The 14,875-nt window shown below is 43.8% G+C and overlaps 1 protein-coding gene across 1 annotated transcript in view; it reads right to left on the bottom strand.

The window, feature by feature from the left end:
* Positions 1 to 2,733: 2,733 nt before the first annotated feature.
* The window catches only part of LOC124004231 (solute carrier family 41 member 1-like), a 36,187-nt gene continuing 24,045 nt past the window's right edge, over positions 2,734 to 14,875 (bottom strand). The window contains exons 4-11 of the mRNA XM_046312998.1: positions 13,522 to 13,593; positions 13,033 to 13,177; positions 11,186 to 11,332; positions 7,387 to 7,534; positions 6,421 to 6,500; positions 6,168 to 6,302; positions 4,967 to 5,115; positions 2,734 to 4,882 (exon numbers count right to left, since the gene is read on the bottom strand). Coding sequence (XP_046168954.1) covers positions 4,697 to 4,882; positions 4,967 to 5,115; positions 6,168 to 6,302; positions 6,421 to 6,500; positions 7,387 to 7,534; positions 11,186 to 11,332; positions 13,033 to 13,177; positions 13,522 to 13,593 — 1,062 coding nt within the window. The 3' untranslated portion in view covers positions 2,734 to 4,696. The remainder of the gene's footprint in view (positions 4,883 to 4,966; positions 5,116 to 6,167; positions 6,303 to 6,420; positions 6,501 to 7,386; positions 7,535 to 11,185; positions 11,333 to 13,032; positions 13,178 to 13,521; positions 13,594 to 14,875) is intronic.

The following is a 14,875-nucleotide window of genomic DNA, read 5'->3' as shown; positions in this document are numbered from 1 at the left end:
AGGATTTGGGAAGGGTAAGCTGATCCAAGATCTGTGCTTAAAAAGCAACTTCTACCCAAAGATGTTAACACTTCCTGTTTCTGTTCAGGTTAGTGTTCAGATGTCTACTGACTGGGATGGAAGGTTGTTACCTAAGTGGATTCAGGTCTATACATTCTGATCCGGGTCCCTGTGCAGTCCCTGTGCAGCATACCCCACTGAATCACTACTCTAAAGGCAAGGCAATGGGATGGTCATTTAAGGCCCTGTGCACTCTCCTTCATCAAACATTTTTCACATAGGGACCGATTCCGACTTAGGAAATGAATGCCTTTGATACGCAATTCTCAGTAGTTGGTATTCAGACTTACCTTATGCAGGTACGAAACGGGCTTTGCAGACGTGGTTCCCTTGAGCATGCTGAATACGTTTAATTAAACTGCTAAAAACCCTACCGCTAGTTGGCCAACAGATTTTCTTGTGCTGTTTTCAATCAATACGGTTTTCAGTACATTTGTCTTAAGACATCCCCTAAATACGGGGTATTTGAAATTTGAATTTTGTCAACCAACTCATTAGAATACATTGGTTCAGAATAAAGGATTCAATGAAGGAAAGCCATCTAAATACACTACCTGTCAAAGGTTTTAGAACACTTACTCATCCAAGGGTTTTTCTTTATTTTTACTATTTTCTATACTGTAGAATAATAGTGAAGACATTAAAACTATGAAATAACACATGGAATCATATAGTAACCAAAAATGTGTTACACAAATCAAAATATATTTTATATTGGAGATTCTTCAAAAAGCCACCCTTTGCCTTGATGACAGCTTTGCACACTGTTGGCATTCTCTCAACCAGCTTCACCTGGAATGCTTTTCCAACTGTCTTGAAGGAGTTCCCACATATGCTGAGCAATTGTTGGATGCTTTCCTTTCACGTGGTCTGACTCATCCAAAACCATCTCAAGTTGGTTGAGGTCGGTGGATTGTGGAGACCAGGTCATCTGATTCATTACTCCATCACTCTTCTTCTTGGTCAAATAGCTCTTACACAGCATGGAGGTGTGTTTTGGGTTGTTGTCCTGTTGAAAAACAAATGATAGTCCCACTAAGCCCAAACCAGATGGGATGGTGTTTCGCTGCAGAGTGCTGTGGTAGCTATGCTGGTTAAGTGTGCCTTAAATTCTAAATAAATCACAGAAAGTGTCAACAGTAAAGCACCCCCACACCATAACACCTCCTCCTCCAAGCTTTACGGTGGGAAAAACACATGCGGAGATCATCCGTTCACCCACACCACATCTCACAAAGACACGGCGGTTGTGACCAAAAATCTCCAATTTGGACGCATCAGACCAAAGGATAGATTTCCATTGGTCTAATGTCCATTGCTCATGTTTCCTGGCCCAAGCAAGTCTCTTCTTCTTATTGGTGTTCTTAAGTAGTGGCTTCTTTGCAGCAATTCAACCACGAAGGCCTGATTCACACAGACTCCTCTGAACAGTTGATGTTGAGATGTGTCTGTCACTTGAGCTCTGTGAAGCATTTATTTGGGCTGCAATTTCTGAGGCTGGTAACTATAATGAACTTATCTTCGGCAGCAGAGGTAACTTTGGGTCTTCCATTCCCGTGGCGGTCCTCATGAGAGCCAGTTTCATCATAGCTCTTGATGGTTTTTGAGACTGCATTTAAAGAAATGTTTAAAGTTCTTACATTTTCCTTGTTGACTGACATTCATGTCTTAAAGTAATGATGGACTGTTGTTTCTCTTTGATTATTTGAGTTGTTCTTGCCATAATATGGACTTGGTCTTTTACCAAATAGGGCTATCTTCTGTATACCACCCCCACCTTGTCACAATTGATTGGCTCAAACGCATTAAGAAGGAAATCAATTCCACAAATGAACTTTGACGAAGGCACACCTGTTAATTGAAATGTATTCCAGGTGACTAAATCATGAAGCTGGTTGAGAGAATGCCAAGAGTGTGCAAAGCTGTCATCAAGGCAAAGGGTGGGCTATCTGAAGAATCTCAAATCTCAAATATGTTTTGTTTAACACTTTGTTGGTAACTACATGATTCCATATGTGTTATTTCCTAGTTGTGATGTTTTCACTATTATTCTACAAAGTAGAAAATAGTAAAAATAAAGAAAAACCATTGAACGAGTAGGTCTTCTAAAACGTTTGACCGGAAGTGTATATGCATATTCGTCTCCTTTTCAGCACCAACTGATAGATTTAGAAATACTGTGCTTGTGTAGATTATTTGGGCACATTTTAGGGTTAGGAAACTATGTATGAATCATAAGGGGAAAAATGGTTTGGAGAGCCTTTACACACTAAACATATTGATGAATCAAAAATACAGTAGTTTAATTTATCCTGAATCGAGTACAATCCATTAAATATTGGAAGGTGGCCTCCCGAGTGGCGTAGTGGTCTAAGGCAGTGCATCGCGATTCTAGCTGTGCCACTAGAGATCCTGGGTCGAGTCCAGGCTCTGTCGCAGCCGGCCGTGACCGGGACAATTGGCCCAGCATCGTCCGGGCTAGGGGAGGGTTTGGCCAGCAGGGATGTTCTTGTCCCATCGCACTCTAGCGACTCCTGTGGCAGGCAGGGCGCAATGCACGCTGACACGGTCGCCAGGTGTACGGTGTTTCCTATGACACATTGGTGCGGCTGGATTCTGGCTTAAGCGGGCATTGTGTCAAGGGTTGGCTTGTGTTTCGGGGGACGCACAGCTGTCAACCTTCGCCTCTCCGTACGGGAGTTGCAGCAATGGGACAAGACTGTAACTATCAATTGGATATCACAAAGTTGGGGAGAAAAAGTGGTAACATAAAAATAAATAAATAATTTAATAACAAATATTGGAACTGTATGACAATGGTCAAACTGCTACGTGTGGTCCAAGTTCCATAATGATTCAAATAGGCTACATGTCCCTAATTATTGGACAGCATTAACCTAATATGATCCAGTAATGCTACCCTCAGGAACAACTTCACAGACGTGACAGAGGAAGGAAAGGAAAACAGAATGGAATGATGCAAAGGGTAAGGTACAAATTGAAGAACTAACACTAAAGTGACAGTTATAAATGTATGTGGGTATTACTGATGGTGGCTCCCGATAGTGGCTAATATTTAACATGATACAAATTGTAAAATAAAATGGAGAAAAGCCAGGGCATATAATTAAAACATTTTAAAGCGCTTATATCAACTGGGCAGGTTCAGCCCTACAGAAGCCTAAAGCGTGGGTCTCCAAATTTCATCTACGCAAATTATGAGGGCACTGTCACGACTTCCGCCGAAGTCGGTCCCTCTCCTTATTCGGGCGGCGTTCAGCGGTCGACGTCACCGGCCTTCTAGCCATCGCCAATCCACTTTTCATTTTCCATTTGTTTTGTCTTTGTTTTACACACCTGGTTTCAATTCCCCAATTACATGTTCATGACTGTTTTCCCCATGGTTTTTGTGCGTGATTGTTTTATGTATGTTCGGTCCGTTATTGTGGGCTTGGTTTTACGTCATGTTATTGGAATATTTGAGTAAAGTTACTTGTGTTACTCATCTCTGCTGTCCTGTGCCTGACACCTCTGCACCAGCTACACCCAGACCATTACAGGCACACAATACAACTGTGGAATAACAGCACATCTATTTATAGCCTACTTCACAGTGGAAAAGGGGCCACAATACATGTCATGTTGATATGATTTTCAGTTTGGTTTCATATTCGTCTCCACGGATCATAAGGAAAAATCATCTAAATCAATTGCTGTGTGTATTTACAATCCCCTTCTCCAAATGGATTACTCATTTATCTAGCTCTTATCTCCACTCTTATCAATTTACAATTTATAGTTATTGGAGAAAGCTGTTATTTCTATTGGAAAAAAGTAGACGCTTTTTCCACTTGGAACCGGCAGGTTCGCTCAATCTTACTCCTGGTTTCCTCGCGCGTAAAGGTGGTGGAATCAAGTCAAGGTCATAATACAGTGTCCTCCACCTCCACCACACCTTCATTTCTTAGATCTCCACCCTGAATGAATAGCGGGTGAATATCATGCTATTCTCGTGCTTAAATTCAAGGTCAGAATACGCGTACAGAGAAAAGTGCATAAAAGGGGAATTCACTTCCATTTACAGGCGCTTAACTTGGATCGGAATCGGCCCCTTATCTCATCATTAATTAATCTCTTTATATATATATATATATAGCACTTGGTGATAAAGCATTCTAGGCTTGTGTGAGTTTTTTTGCTGTCTGTCTTCCCAAGTCTTTAAAATATATCTCATCTTTACAAATATGGCCAACGTGACTGGCCCAAGGGAGAATGTCCCCATTGAAAATAATGAGGATTAATCTGCCCAAAGATAAAGCAGATATAGATTCATATCAAATTCACTATTACCAATAATAATCATAATCATTGTAGTAATAATAATAAAAAACAATAGTAGTAGAACTCTCTTATTTAGTCAAATAAAGAAAGAGTTGAGTAGTCTGAGACCCAGTGAGGGGGGTGGGAAGGAGGTTGGGGTCAAAGGGGTGAGGGGTTAGGTCTGGGACTGGAAGTCATTCAGCTGTTCTGTGGTTCAGATGTCTAAAGGGAGATACTGTACAGTTCCGTTGTTCAGGTTGTTTCCGGTGTTCTGGTGTTGATGCCGTGTATGTATGCTGTCCAGGAGTGTGTGTGTTCAGTCTCCCACGTCGGTGTCTCTGTCTCCAATGAGCCAGAGGACATGGAAGCAGAGGGCCAGGAAGCCGGTCCCCAAAAGATCTCCCAGGGCCGTCAGGTAAGGAATAGAGAAGTTATCAGGGTTCATCCCCCTACTCCACATCCAGTGGACCATCCAGTCAGCCAGGTACAACAGGATCAACACCTAGAGACAGAGAGGGAGAGTTGTGAGGAGGAGGAGGGAGGGGGGGGGTGCGTGTGAGTGAGTGGTGCGTGTGTGTGCGTGTACCTGCAGTAGAGCTGCTGCCATATAAAAGGCAATGAATGTGGATGTTAGAGTGGTGTGTCCTCCCTGCATGGAGTTGATAGTGTAGAGGAAGACCAGGTGACCTGGAGCGACCAGGAGGAAGAGCACCCGCGCCGAACGAGAGTTCACATCTGAGAGAGAGGGGCAAGAAAGACGTGTTTACATAATAACACTCAACAAACCAACATTTTGCCTCCTTCACTCACGCCACCAAACTTACCCTAGTAAAACTGACTATCCTACCGATCCTCTACTTCGGCGATGTCATCTACAAAATTGCTTCCAACACTCTACTCAGCAAACTGGATGCAGTTTATCACAGTGCCATCCGTTTTGTCATTAAAGTACCTTATACCACCCACCACTGCGACTTGTACGCTCTAGTCGGCTGGCCCTCACTACATATTCGTTGCCAGACCCACTGGCTCCAGGTCATCTACAAGTCCATGCTAGGTAAAGCTCCGCCTTATCTCAGTTCACTGGTCACGATGGCAACACCCATCCGTAGCACGCGCTCCAGCAGGTGTATCTCACTGATCATCCCTAAAGCCAACACCTCATTTGGCCGCATTTCGTTCCAGTTATCTGCTGCCTGTGACTGGAACGAATTGCAAAAATCGCTGAAGTTGGAGACTTTTATCTCCCTCACCAACTTCAAACATCTGCTATCTGAGCAGCTAACCAATCGCTGCAGCTGTACATAGTCTATCGGCAAATAGCCCACCCATTTTTACTTACCTCATCCCCATACTGTTTTTATTTATTTACTTTTCTGCTCTTTTGCACACCAATATCTCTACCTGTACATGACCATCTGATCATTTATCACTCCAGTGTTAATCTGCAAAATTGTAATTATTCGCCGACCTCATGCCTTTTGCACACAATGTATATAGACTCACCCTTTTTTTCCTACTGTGTTATAATAATAATAATAATAACATATGCCATTTAGCAGACACTTTTATCCAAAGTTATTGACTTGTTAATTGTTTACTCCATGTGTAACTCTGTGTTGTCTGCTCACACTGCTATGCTTTATCTTGGCCAGGTCGCAGTTGCAAATGAGAACTTGTTCTCAACTAGCCTACCTGGTTAAATAAAGGTGAAATAAATAAAACATTTGATTGCATTCTTGCATCAGTAAACATTTACCCTTAACATAAAACCAATCAATACTCACGTGAGCCAAAGAAGGAGGTGCAGGGAGTGGGGCATTTTCTGGGGTTGGGGTCAGGCTCTCCCATTGGGATACCGTTCATGTGCAGATAGGTGGAGATTCTACTGGCCTGCACTGCAACCAGGTTACCTCCCACACCTGGCAGAGCACATCACAGTACACGTATGAGACAGACAGGCATAGTCTATGAGGGGTCTCGTATCAGTGGTTGTGTATGAGTGGTTTGTGCTGGGTATTTCAATGCCAGGAGTCTCACCGTTAATAACAGGAGTGAAGACAGCCATACCAGCAAAGTTGGGGTTGGACACAGTCTTATCTAGGATCAGACCCCCAACACTAAGGAGAGCACAGAGGAGTGGAGGTGAGACACATGACAGACACGGGTGAGACAGAAGAGATGAGAGGTAGGAGAGACAGGTTAGAGAACAGTGACATAGATGAGAGGTAGGTGAGACTGTTCTCTAACCTGAGACACAGATGAGAGGTAGGTGAGACAAGTTGGAGAACAGACACAGATGAGGTAGGTGAGACAGGTTAGAGCTCAGAGCAGAGACACAGAACAGACACGGGTGAGACAGAAGAGATGAGAGGTAGGAGAGACAGGTTAGAGAACAGTGACATAGATAAGAGGTGGGTGAGACAGGTTAGAGAAAAGAGACACAGATGAGAGGTGAGACAGGTTAGAGAACAGAGACACAGATGAGAGGTAGGTGAGACAAGTTGGAGAACAGACAGATGAGGTAGGTGAGACAGGTTAGAGAACAGAGAAACAGATGAGAGGTAGGTGAGACAGGTTAGAGAACAGAGAAACAGATGAGAGGTAGGTGAGACAGGTTAGAGAACAGAGACACAGATAAGAGGTAGGCGAGACAAGTTAGAGAACAGAGACACAGATGAGAGGTAGGTGAGACAAGTTAGAGAACAGAGACACAGATGTGAGGTGGGTGAGACAGGTTAGAGAACAGAGGCACAGATGTGAGGTGGGTGAGACAGGTTAGAGAACAGATACACAGATGAGAGGTGGATGAGACAGGTTAGAGAACAGAGACACAGATGTGAGGTGGGTGAGACAGGTTAGAGAACAGATACACAGATGAGAGATGGGTGAGACAGGTTAGAGAACAGTGACACAGATAAGAGGAAAGTTAGGCACAGAGAGAGGAGAGAAGGGGCGAGACACAAGAGACACAGGTGAGAGAGTGGCTCAACATAGGTCTTGTACCTGCTGATTGCCATGGCGATGATGACAGGTTCCCAGCCTGAGTAGAGCACCTCTCTGGTGGACGGGATCTTCCGAGCGATCAGCACCCACAGAGGGGTCATTGCCACAAACACAGCACACACCAACGGGTTGGCATAGTCGTTAAACTCTATAAGAGAACATGAACACACACACAGGGGTTAACATCATTGCTATGCTATATAACACACACTTCATCAGCTCAATATAGAAACTCTGGGTGTGAATGGGAAATCGTGAGTGTTTCCATGTACAGTGCCTTGCGATAGTATTCGGCCCCCTTGAACTTTGCGACCTTTTGCCACATTTCAGGCTTTAAACAAAGATATAAAACTGTATTTTTTTGTGAAGAATCAACAACAACTGGGACACAATCATGAAGTGGAACGACATTTATTGGATATTTAAAACTTTTTTAACAAATCAAAAACTGAAAAATTGGGTGTGCAAAATTATTCAGCCCCCTTAAGTTAATACTTTGTAGCACCACCTTTTGCTGCGATTACAGCTGTAAGTCACTTGGGGTATGTCTCTATCAGTTTTGCACATCGATAGACTGACATTCTTTCCCATTCCTCCTTGCAAAACAGCTCGAGCTCAGTAAGGTTGGATGGAGAGCATTTGTGAACAGCAGTTCTCAGTTTTTTTCCACAGATTCTCGATTGGATTCAGGTCTGGACTTTGACTTGGCCATTCTAACACCTGGATATGTTTATTTTTGAACCATTCCATTGTAGATTTTGCTTTATGTTTTGGATCATTGACTTGTTGGAAGACAAATCTCCGTCCCAGTCTCAGGTCTTTTGCAGACTCCATCACGTTTTCTTCCAGAATGGTCCTGTATTTGGCTCCATCCATCTTCCCAATTTTAACCATCTTCCCTGTCCCTGCTGAAGAAAAGCAGGCCCAAACCATGATGCTGCCACCACCATGTTTGACAGTGGGGATGGTGTGTTCAGGGTGGTGAGCTGTGTTGCTTTTACGCCAAACATAACGTTTTGCATTGTTGACAAAAAGTTCAATTTGTTTCATCTGACCAGAGCACCTTCTTCCACATGTTTGGTGTGTCTCCCAGGTGGCTTGTGGCAAACTTTAAACAACACTTTTTATGGATATCTTTAAGAAATGGCTTTCTTCTTGCCACTCTTCCATAAAGGCCAGATTTGTGCAATATACGACTGATTGTTGTCCTATGGACAGAGTCTCCCACCTCAGCTGTAGATCTCTGAAGTTCATCCAGAGTGATCATGGGCCTCTTGGCTGCATCTCTGATCAGTCTTCTCCTTGTATGAGCTGAAAGTTTAGAGGGACGGCCAGGTCTTGGTAGATTTGCAGTGGTCTGATACTCCTTCCATTTCAATATTATCGCTTGCACAGTGCTCCTTGGGATGTTTAAAGCTTAGGAAATCTTTTTGTATCCAAATCCGGCTTTAAACTTCTTCACAGCAGTATCTCGGACCTGCCTGGTGTGTTCCTTGTTCTTCATGATGCTCTCTGCGCTTTTAACGGACCTCTGAGACTATCACAATGCAGGTGCATTTATACGGAGACTTGATTACACACAGGTGGATTGTATTTATCATCATTAGTCATTTAGGTCAACATTGGATCATTCAGAGATCCTCACTGAACTTCTGGAGAGAGTTTGCTGCACTGAAAGTAAAGGGGCTGAATAATTTTGCACGGCCAATTTTTCAGTTTTTGATTTGTTAAAAAAGTTTGAAATATCCAATAAATGTCATTCCACCTCATGATTGTGTCCCATTTGTTGTTGATTCTTCACAAAAAAATACAGTTTTATATCTTTATGTTTGAAGCCTGAAATGTGGCAAAAGGTTCAAAGTTCAAGGGGGCCGAATACTTTCGCAAGGCACTGTATTTATTTGTGGTCGTGGGGGCAATAAAAAACACCTTATTCTGAATCACATGCCACAGAGTGTGGTGATGAGCTAACACTAGACGGCATACAGTGAGGGAAAAAAGTATTTGATCCCCTGCTGATTTTGTACGTTTGCCCACTGACAAAGAAATGATCAGTCTATAATTTTAATGGTAGGTTTATTTGAACAGTGAGAGACAAAAAAATCCAGAAAAATGCATGTCAAAAATGTTATAAATAGATTTGCATTTTAATGAGGGAAATAAGTATTTGACCCCTCTGCAAAACATGACTTGGAGGCAAAACCCTTGTTGGCAATCACAGAGGTCAGACGTTTCTTATATTTGGCGACCAGGTTTGCACACATCTCTGGAGAGATTTTGTCCCACTCCTCTTTGCAGATCTTTTCCAAGTCATTAAGGTTTCGAGGCTGACGTTTGGCAACTCAAACCTTCAGCTCCCTCCACAGATTTTCTATGGGATTAAGGTCTGGAGACTGGCTAGGCCACTCCAGGACCTTAATGTGTTTCTTCTTGAGCCACTCCTTTGTTTCCTTGGCCATGTGTTTTGGGTCATTGTCATGCTGGAATACCCATCCATGACCCATTTCCAATGCCCTGGCTGAGGGAAGGTGGTTCTCACCAAAGAGTTGACGGTACATAGACCCATCCATCGTCCCTTTAATGCTGGGCTGATTCCTCACTGTTCTCATGATCTTTGCAACTCCACGAGGTGAGATCTTGCATGGAGCCCCAGGCCGAGGGAGATTGACAGTTCTTTTGTGTTTCTTCCATTTGCGAATAATCGCACCAACTGTTGTCACCTTCTCACCAAGCTGCTTGGCGATGGTCTTGTAGCCCATTCCAGCCTTGTGTAGGTCTACAATCTTGTCCCTGACACCCTTGGAGAGCTCTTTGGTCTTGGCCATGGTGGAGAGTTTGGAATCTGATTGATTGATTGCTTCTGTGGACAGGTGTCTTTTATACAGGTAACAAACTGAGATTAGGAGCACTCCCTTTAAGAATGTGCTCCTAATCTCAGTTTGTTACCTGTATAAAAGACACCTGGGAGCCAAAAATCTTTCTGATTGAGAGGGGGTCAAATACTTATTTCCCTCATTAAAATGCAAATCCATTTATAACATTTTTGACATGCGTTTTTTTCTGGATTTGTTTGTTGTTATTCTGTCTCTCACTGTTCAAATAAACCTCCATTAAAATTATAGACGGATCATTACTTTGTCAGTGGGCAAACGTACAAAATCAGCAGGGGATCAAATACTTTTTTCCCTCACCGTAGCTATGGGATCACACAGTCAGACATACATACATCCCCTACCACTGTGAGGTTAGTGGTGGAGCCAAACCTCAAGTAGGCCTATGTTAAAATAAGATCCTTACTTTAAGAGTCTAGCAGTTATTAAGGGGTGAGTTAAAGTGTTTCTAATGGGACTTTTACTGCCACACTCACACCCTGGGGTGAGACAGATAGGTGTAAAGCTGGAGTGGGGAACTCCAGTCCTTGAGGGCCTGATTGGTGTCACACTTTTTCTCCAACCCTAGCAAACACAGCCGATTAATCAAACTGCATTCTAAACTGAAGATCATGATTAGGTGATTATTGGAGTCAGGTGTGTTTGCTGGGGCAAAACTGTTACACCAATCAGGCCCTCGACGACTGGAGTTGCCCACCCCTGGTGTAACGTAAAGTGGGTGTTTGTGATGAGTGTGTTTGAGTGTGTGTGTATCTGTATCTCAAGCATAGCGATACTATGCACTATATATACACATGTTCTATTTAATTCTGAGATCACAAGTGTGTGTTTGTGTGTCTGTGTTTGTATCTGTATCACAAGTGTGTGTGTGTGTTTCTGTATCTTTCGTGTGTGTGTGTGTGTCGTACCTAGCTCCTTGTACAATCCTGTGCTGATGCCAGCCAGCAGAGAGAGGGTGATCAGGTCTCCCAGACTGGCAGCGATGGGTGTGGCCACGTTGTCAGGGTTGATGCCCACCTTCCTGGCTGCAATGATCACACCGATCATAATGATCCCTGCAGACAGAAAGAGGGTTCGTAATGTTAAACCCACCAATCATAATGATCCCTGCAGACAGAAAGAGGGGCTTAATGTTAAACCCACCAATCATAATCAGTTTTATGGAATTTGTAACATAAACTCAGCAAAAAAAGAAATGTCTCTTTTTCAGGACCCTGTCTTTCAAAGATAATTTGTAAAAATCCAAATAACTTCACAGATCTTCTTTGTAAAGGGTTTAAACTCTGTTTCCCATGCTTGTTCAATGAACCATAAACAATTAATGAACATGCACCTGTGGAACGGTCATTAAGACACTAAAAGCTTACAGACGGTGGGCAATTAAGGTCACAGTTATGAAAACTTAGGACACTAAAGAAGCCTTTCTACTGACTCTGAAAAACACCAAAAGAAAGATGCCCAGGGTCCCTGCTCATCTGTGTGAACGTGCCTTAGGCATGCTGCAAGGAGGCATGAGGACTGCAGATGTGGCCAAGGGCAATAAATTGCAATGTCCGTACTGTGAGATGCCTAAGACAGCGCTACAGGGAGACAGGACGGACAGCTGATCGTCCTCGCAGTGGCAGACCACGTGTAACAACACCTGCACAGGATCGGTACATCCGAATATCACATCTGCAGAACAGGTACAGGATGGCAATAACAACTGCCCGAGTTACACCAGGAATGCACAAACACATGCTGAGAGAGGCTGGACTGAAGGCTTGTAGGCCTGTTGTAAGGCAGGTCCTCACCAGACATTACCGGCAACAACGTCGCCTATTGGCACAAACCCACCGTCGCTGGACCAGACAGGACTGGCAAAAAGTGCTCTTCACTGACGAGTCGCAGTTTTGTCTCACCAGGAGTGATGGTCGGATTCATGATTATCGTCGAAGGAATGAACGTTATACCGAGGGCTGTACTCTGGAGCGGGATCGATTTGGAGGTGGAGGGTCCGTCATGGTCTGGGGCGGTGTGTCATCGGACTGAGCTTGTTGTCATTGCAGGCAATCTCAACCCTGTGCGTTACAGGGAAGACATCCTCCTCCCTCATGTGGTACCCTTCCTGCAGGCTCATCCTGACATGACACTCCAGCATGACAATGACACCAGCCATACTGCTCGTTCTGTGCCTGATTTCCTGCAAGACAGGAATGTCAGTGTTCTGCCATGGCCAGCGAAGAGCCCGAATCTCAATCCCATTTAGCACGTCTGGGACCAGTTGGATCGGAGGGTGAGGGCTAGGGCCATTCCCCCCATAAATGTCCGGGAACTTGCAGGTGCCTTGGTGGAAGAGTGGGGTAACATCTCACAGCAAGAACTGGCAAATCTGGTGCAGTCCATGAGGAGGAGATGCACTGCAGTACTTAATGCAGCTGGTGGCCACACCAGATACTGACTGTTACTTTTGATTTTGACCCCCCCTTTGTTCAGTGACTCATTATTAATTTTTTTGTTCGTCACATGTCTGTGGAACTTGTTTAGTTTGTCTCAGTTGTTGAATCTTGTTATGTTCATACAAATATTTACACATGTTAAGTTTGCTGAAATTAAATGCAGTTGACAGTGAGAGGACGTTTCCTTTTTTGCTGAGTTGATATTATCCATTTTCCTCTGTCAAATCGTATCTAGGGTTACCATGTGCCTATGAATAATTACAGTCTGAAAAACGTGAATCAGTATTAAAGATTGTCTCCTATCCTCCTAGTGGTACCTAGTATCAGAGAGGCGATGAATGCGGTAGCCACACTGGAGGCACACAGCAAGATAGCATGTCCCAGTCTAAAGTTCCCCTCTGGGATCCAGCCAAAGATCACTGCTGCGATGGATGCCAGGAACCCTACTACAGTGGCCTGGACCTAGGAGGCAGAGAAAGGGAGGGAAGGGTTACTGTAAACTGTAGTGTGTGTGCGTGTGTGTGTGTGTCAGTTTCCTGTAACCCCCTGGTGAGCTGACCCAGCACGCAGGGATCCATCTAGCAGGTTACGTGACTGTTGGGGATCCAAAGTCTGGGGTTGAGGGGTTCCATGAACCACAGATTCAGCACTTTTACATCTGACACTGTTCATGTATGGTAACACAATGATTGGGCATATTTTGTTTTATATCTGTGACCTGTTTTGTTTGGGAATATGTTGAATGTTGTTCTGTGTTCCCCAGTGTTCCATCCAGGTATTATGGGATGTTCCATAGTGTTTCGTACCTGGATGAGGGCGAGGTTTCCAACGATCATCTTCCACATGTCCTTGGCTGAGTCCATCTGACCAACATTAGCCTGCACAGAGAGACACACACAGAAGACCATAAGAGACCACGACCAGAACACAACTATAACACAACCACAACACAACTATAACACAACTATAATACAACCATAACACAACCATAACACAACCATAACACAACTATAACAAAGGAGACCATAAGACCATTGAGTCCACGAACACAACACACCCATAACACAACTAGAAAACAGGAGACCATGAGTCCACAACCACAACCATAACACAACCACAACACAACCATAACACAGGAGACCATGAGACCATGACCACAACACAACCTTAACACAACTATAACACAGGAGATCATGAGACCATGAGTCCACGACCACAACACAACCATAACACAACCACAACACAACCATAAAACAACTATAACACAGGAGACCATGAGACCCCAACACAACCATAACACAACCACAACACAACCATAAAACAACTATAACACAGGAGACCATGAGACCCCGACCACAACACAATCATAACACAACTATAACACAGGAGACCATAAGAGACCCCGACCACAACACAACCATAACACAACCATAAAACAACTATAACACAGGAGACCATGACCGCAACACAACCATAACACAACTATAACACAGAAGACCATGAGACCATGAGTCCACGACCACAACACAACTATAACACAGGAGACCATGAGACCATGACCACAACACAACCATAACACAACAGTACACGACCACAACACAACCATAACACAACTATAACACAGGAAACCATGAGACCATGACCACAACACAACCATAACACAACTATAACACAGGAGACCATGAGACCATGAGTCCACGACCACAACACAACCATAACACAACTATTACACAGGAGACCATGAGTCCACAACCACAACACAACCATAACACAACTATAACACAGGAGACCATGAGTCCACGACCACAACACAACCATAACACAACTATAACACAGGAGACCATGAGACCATGACCACAACACAACCATAACACAACTATAACACAGGAAACCATGAGACCATGAGTCCACGACCACAACTCAACCATAACACAACTATAACACAGGAGACCATGACCACAACACAACCATAACACAACTATAACACAGGAGACCATGAGTCCACGACCACAACACACTACCATCTGACTGGCCACGGTTTGAATCCAGAAAAGGTAACCAGAATCATGATGTTTCAAAAACATAGAATGTGTTCGCCTGAGTGTGAATGTGTACATGAACACGTGTGTGTTTGAGTATGTGTGTGTGTGTGTGTGCTGT

The sequence above is a fragment of the Oncorhynchus gorbuscha genome, linkage group LG18, assembly GCF_021184085.1.
Source record: "Oncorhynchus gorbuscha isolate QuinsamMale2020 ecotype Even-year linkage group LG18, OgorEven_v1.0, whole genome shotgun sequence".
Lineage (NCBI taxonomy): Eukaryota > Metazoa > Chordata > Actinopteri > Salmoniformes > Salmonidae > Oncorhynchus > Oncorhynchus gorbuscha.
The sequence above is the reverse complement of the archived record's forward strand: the minus strand, read 5'-3'. Positions and strand labels throughout refer to the sequence as shown.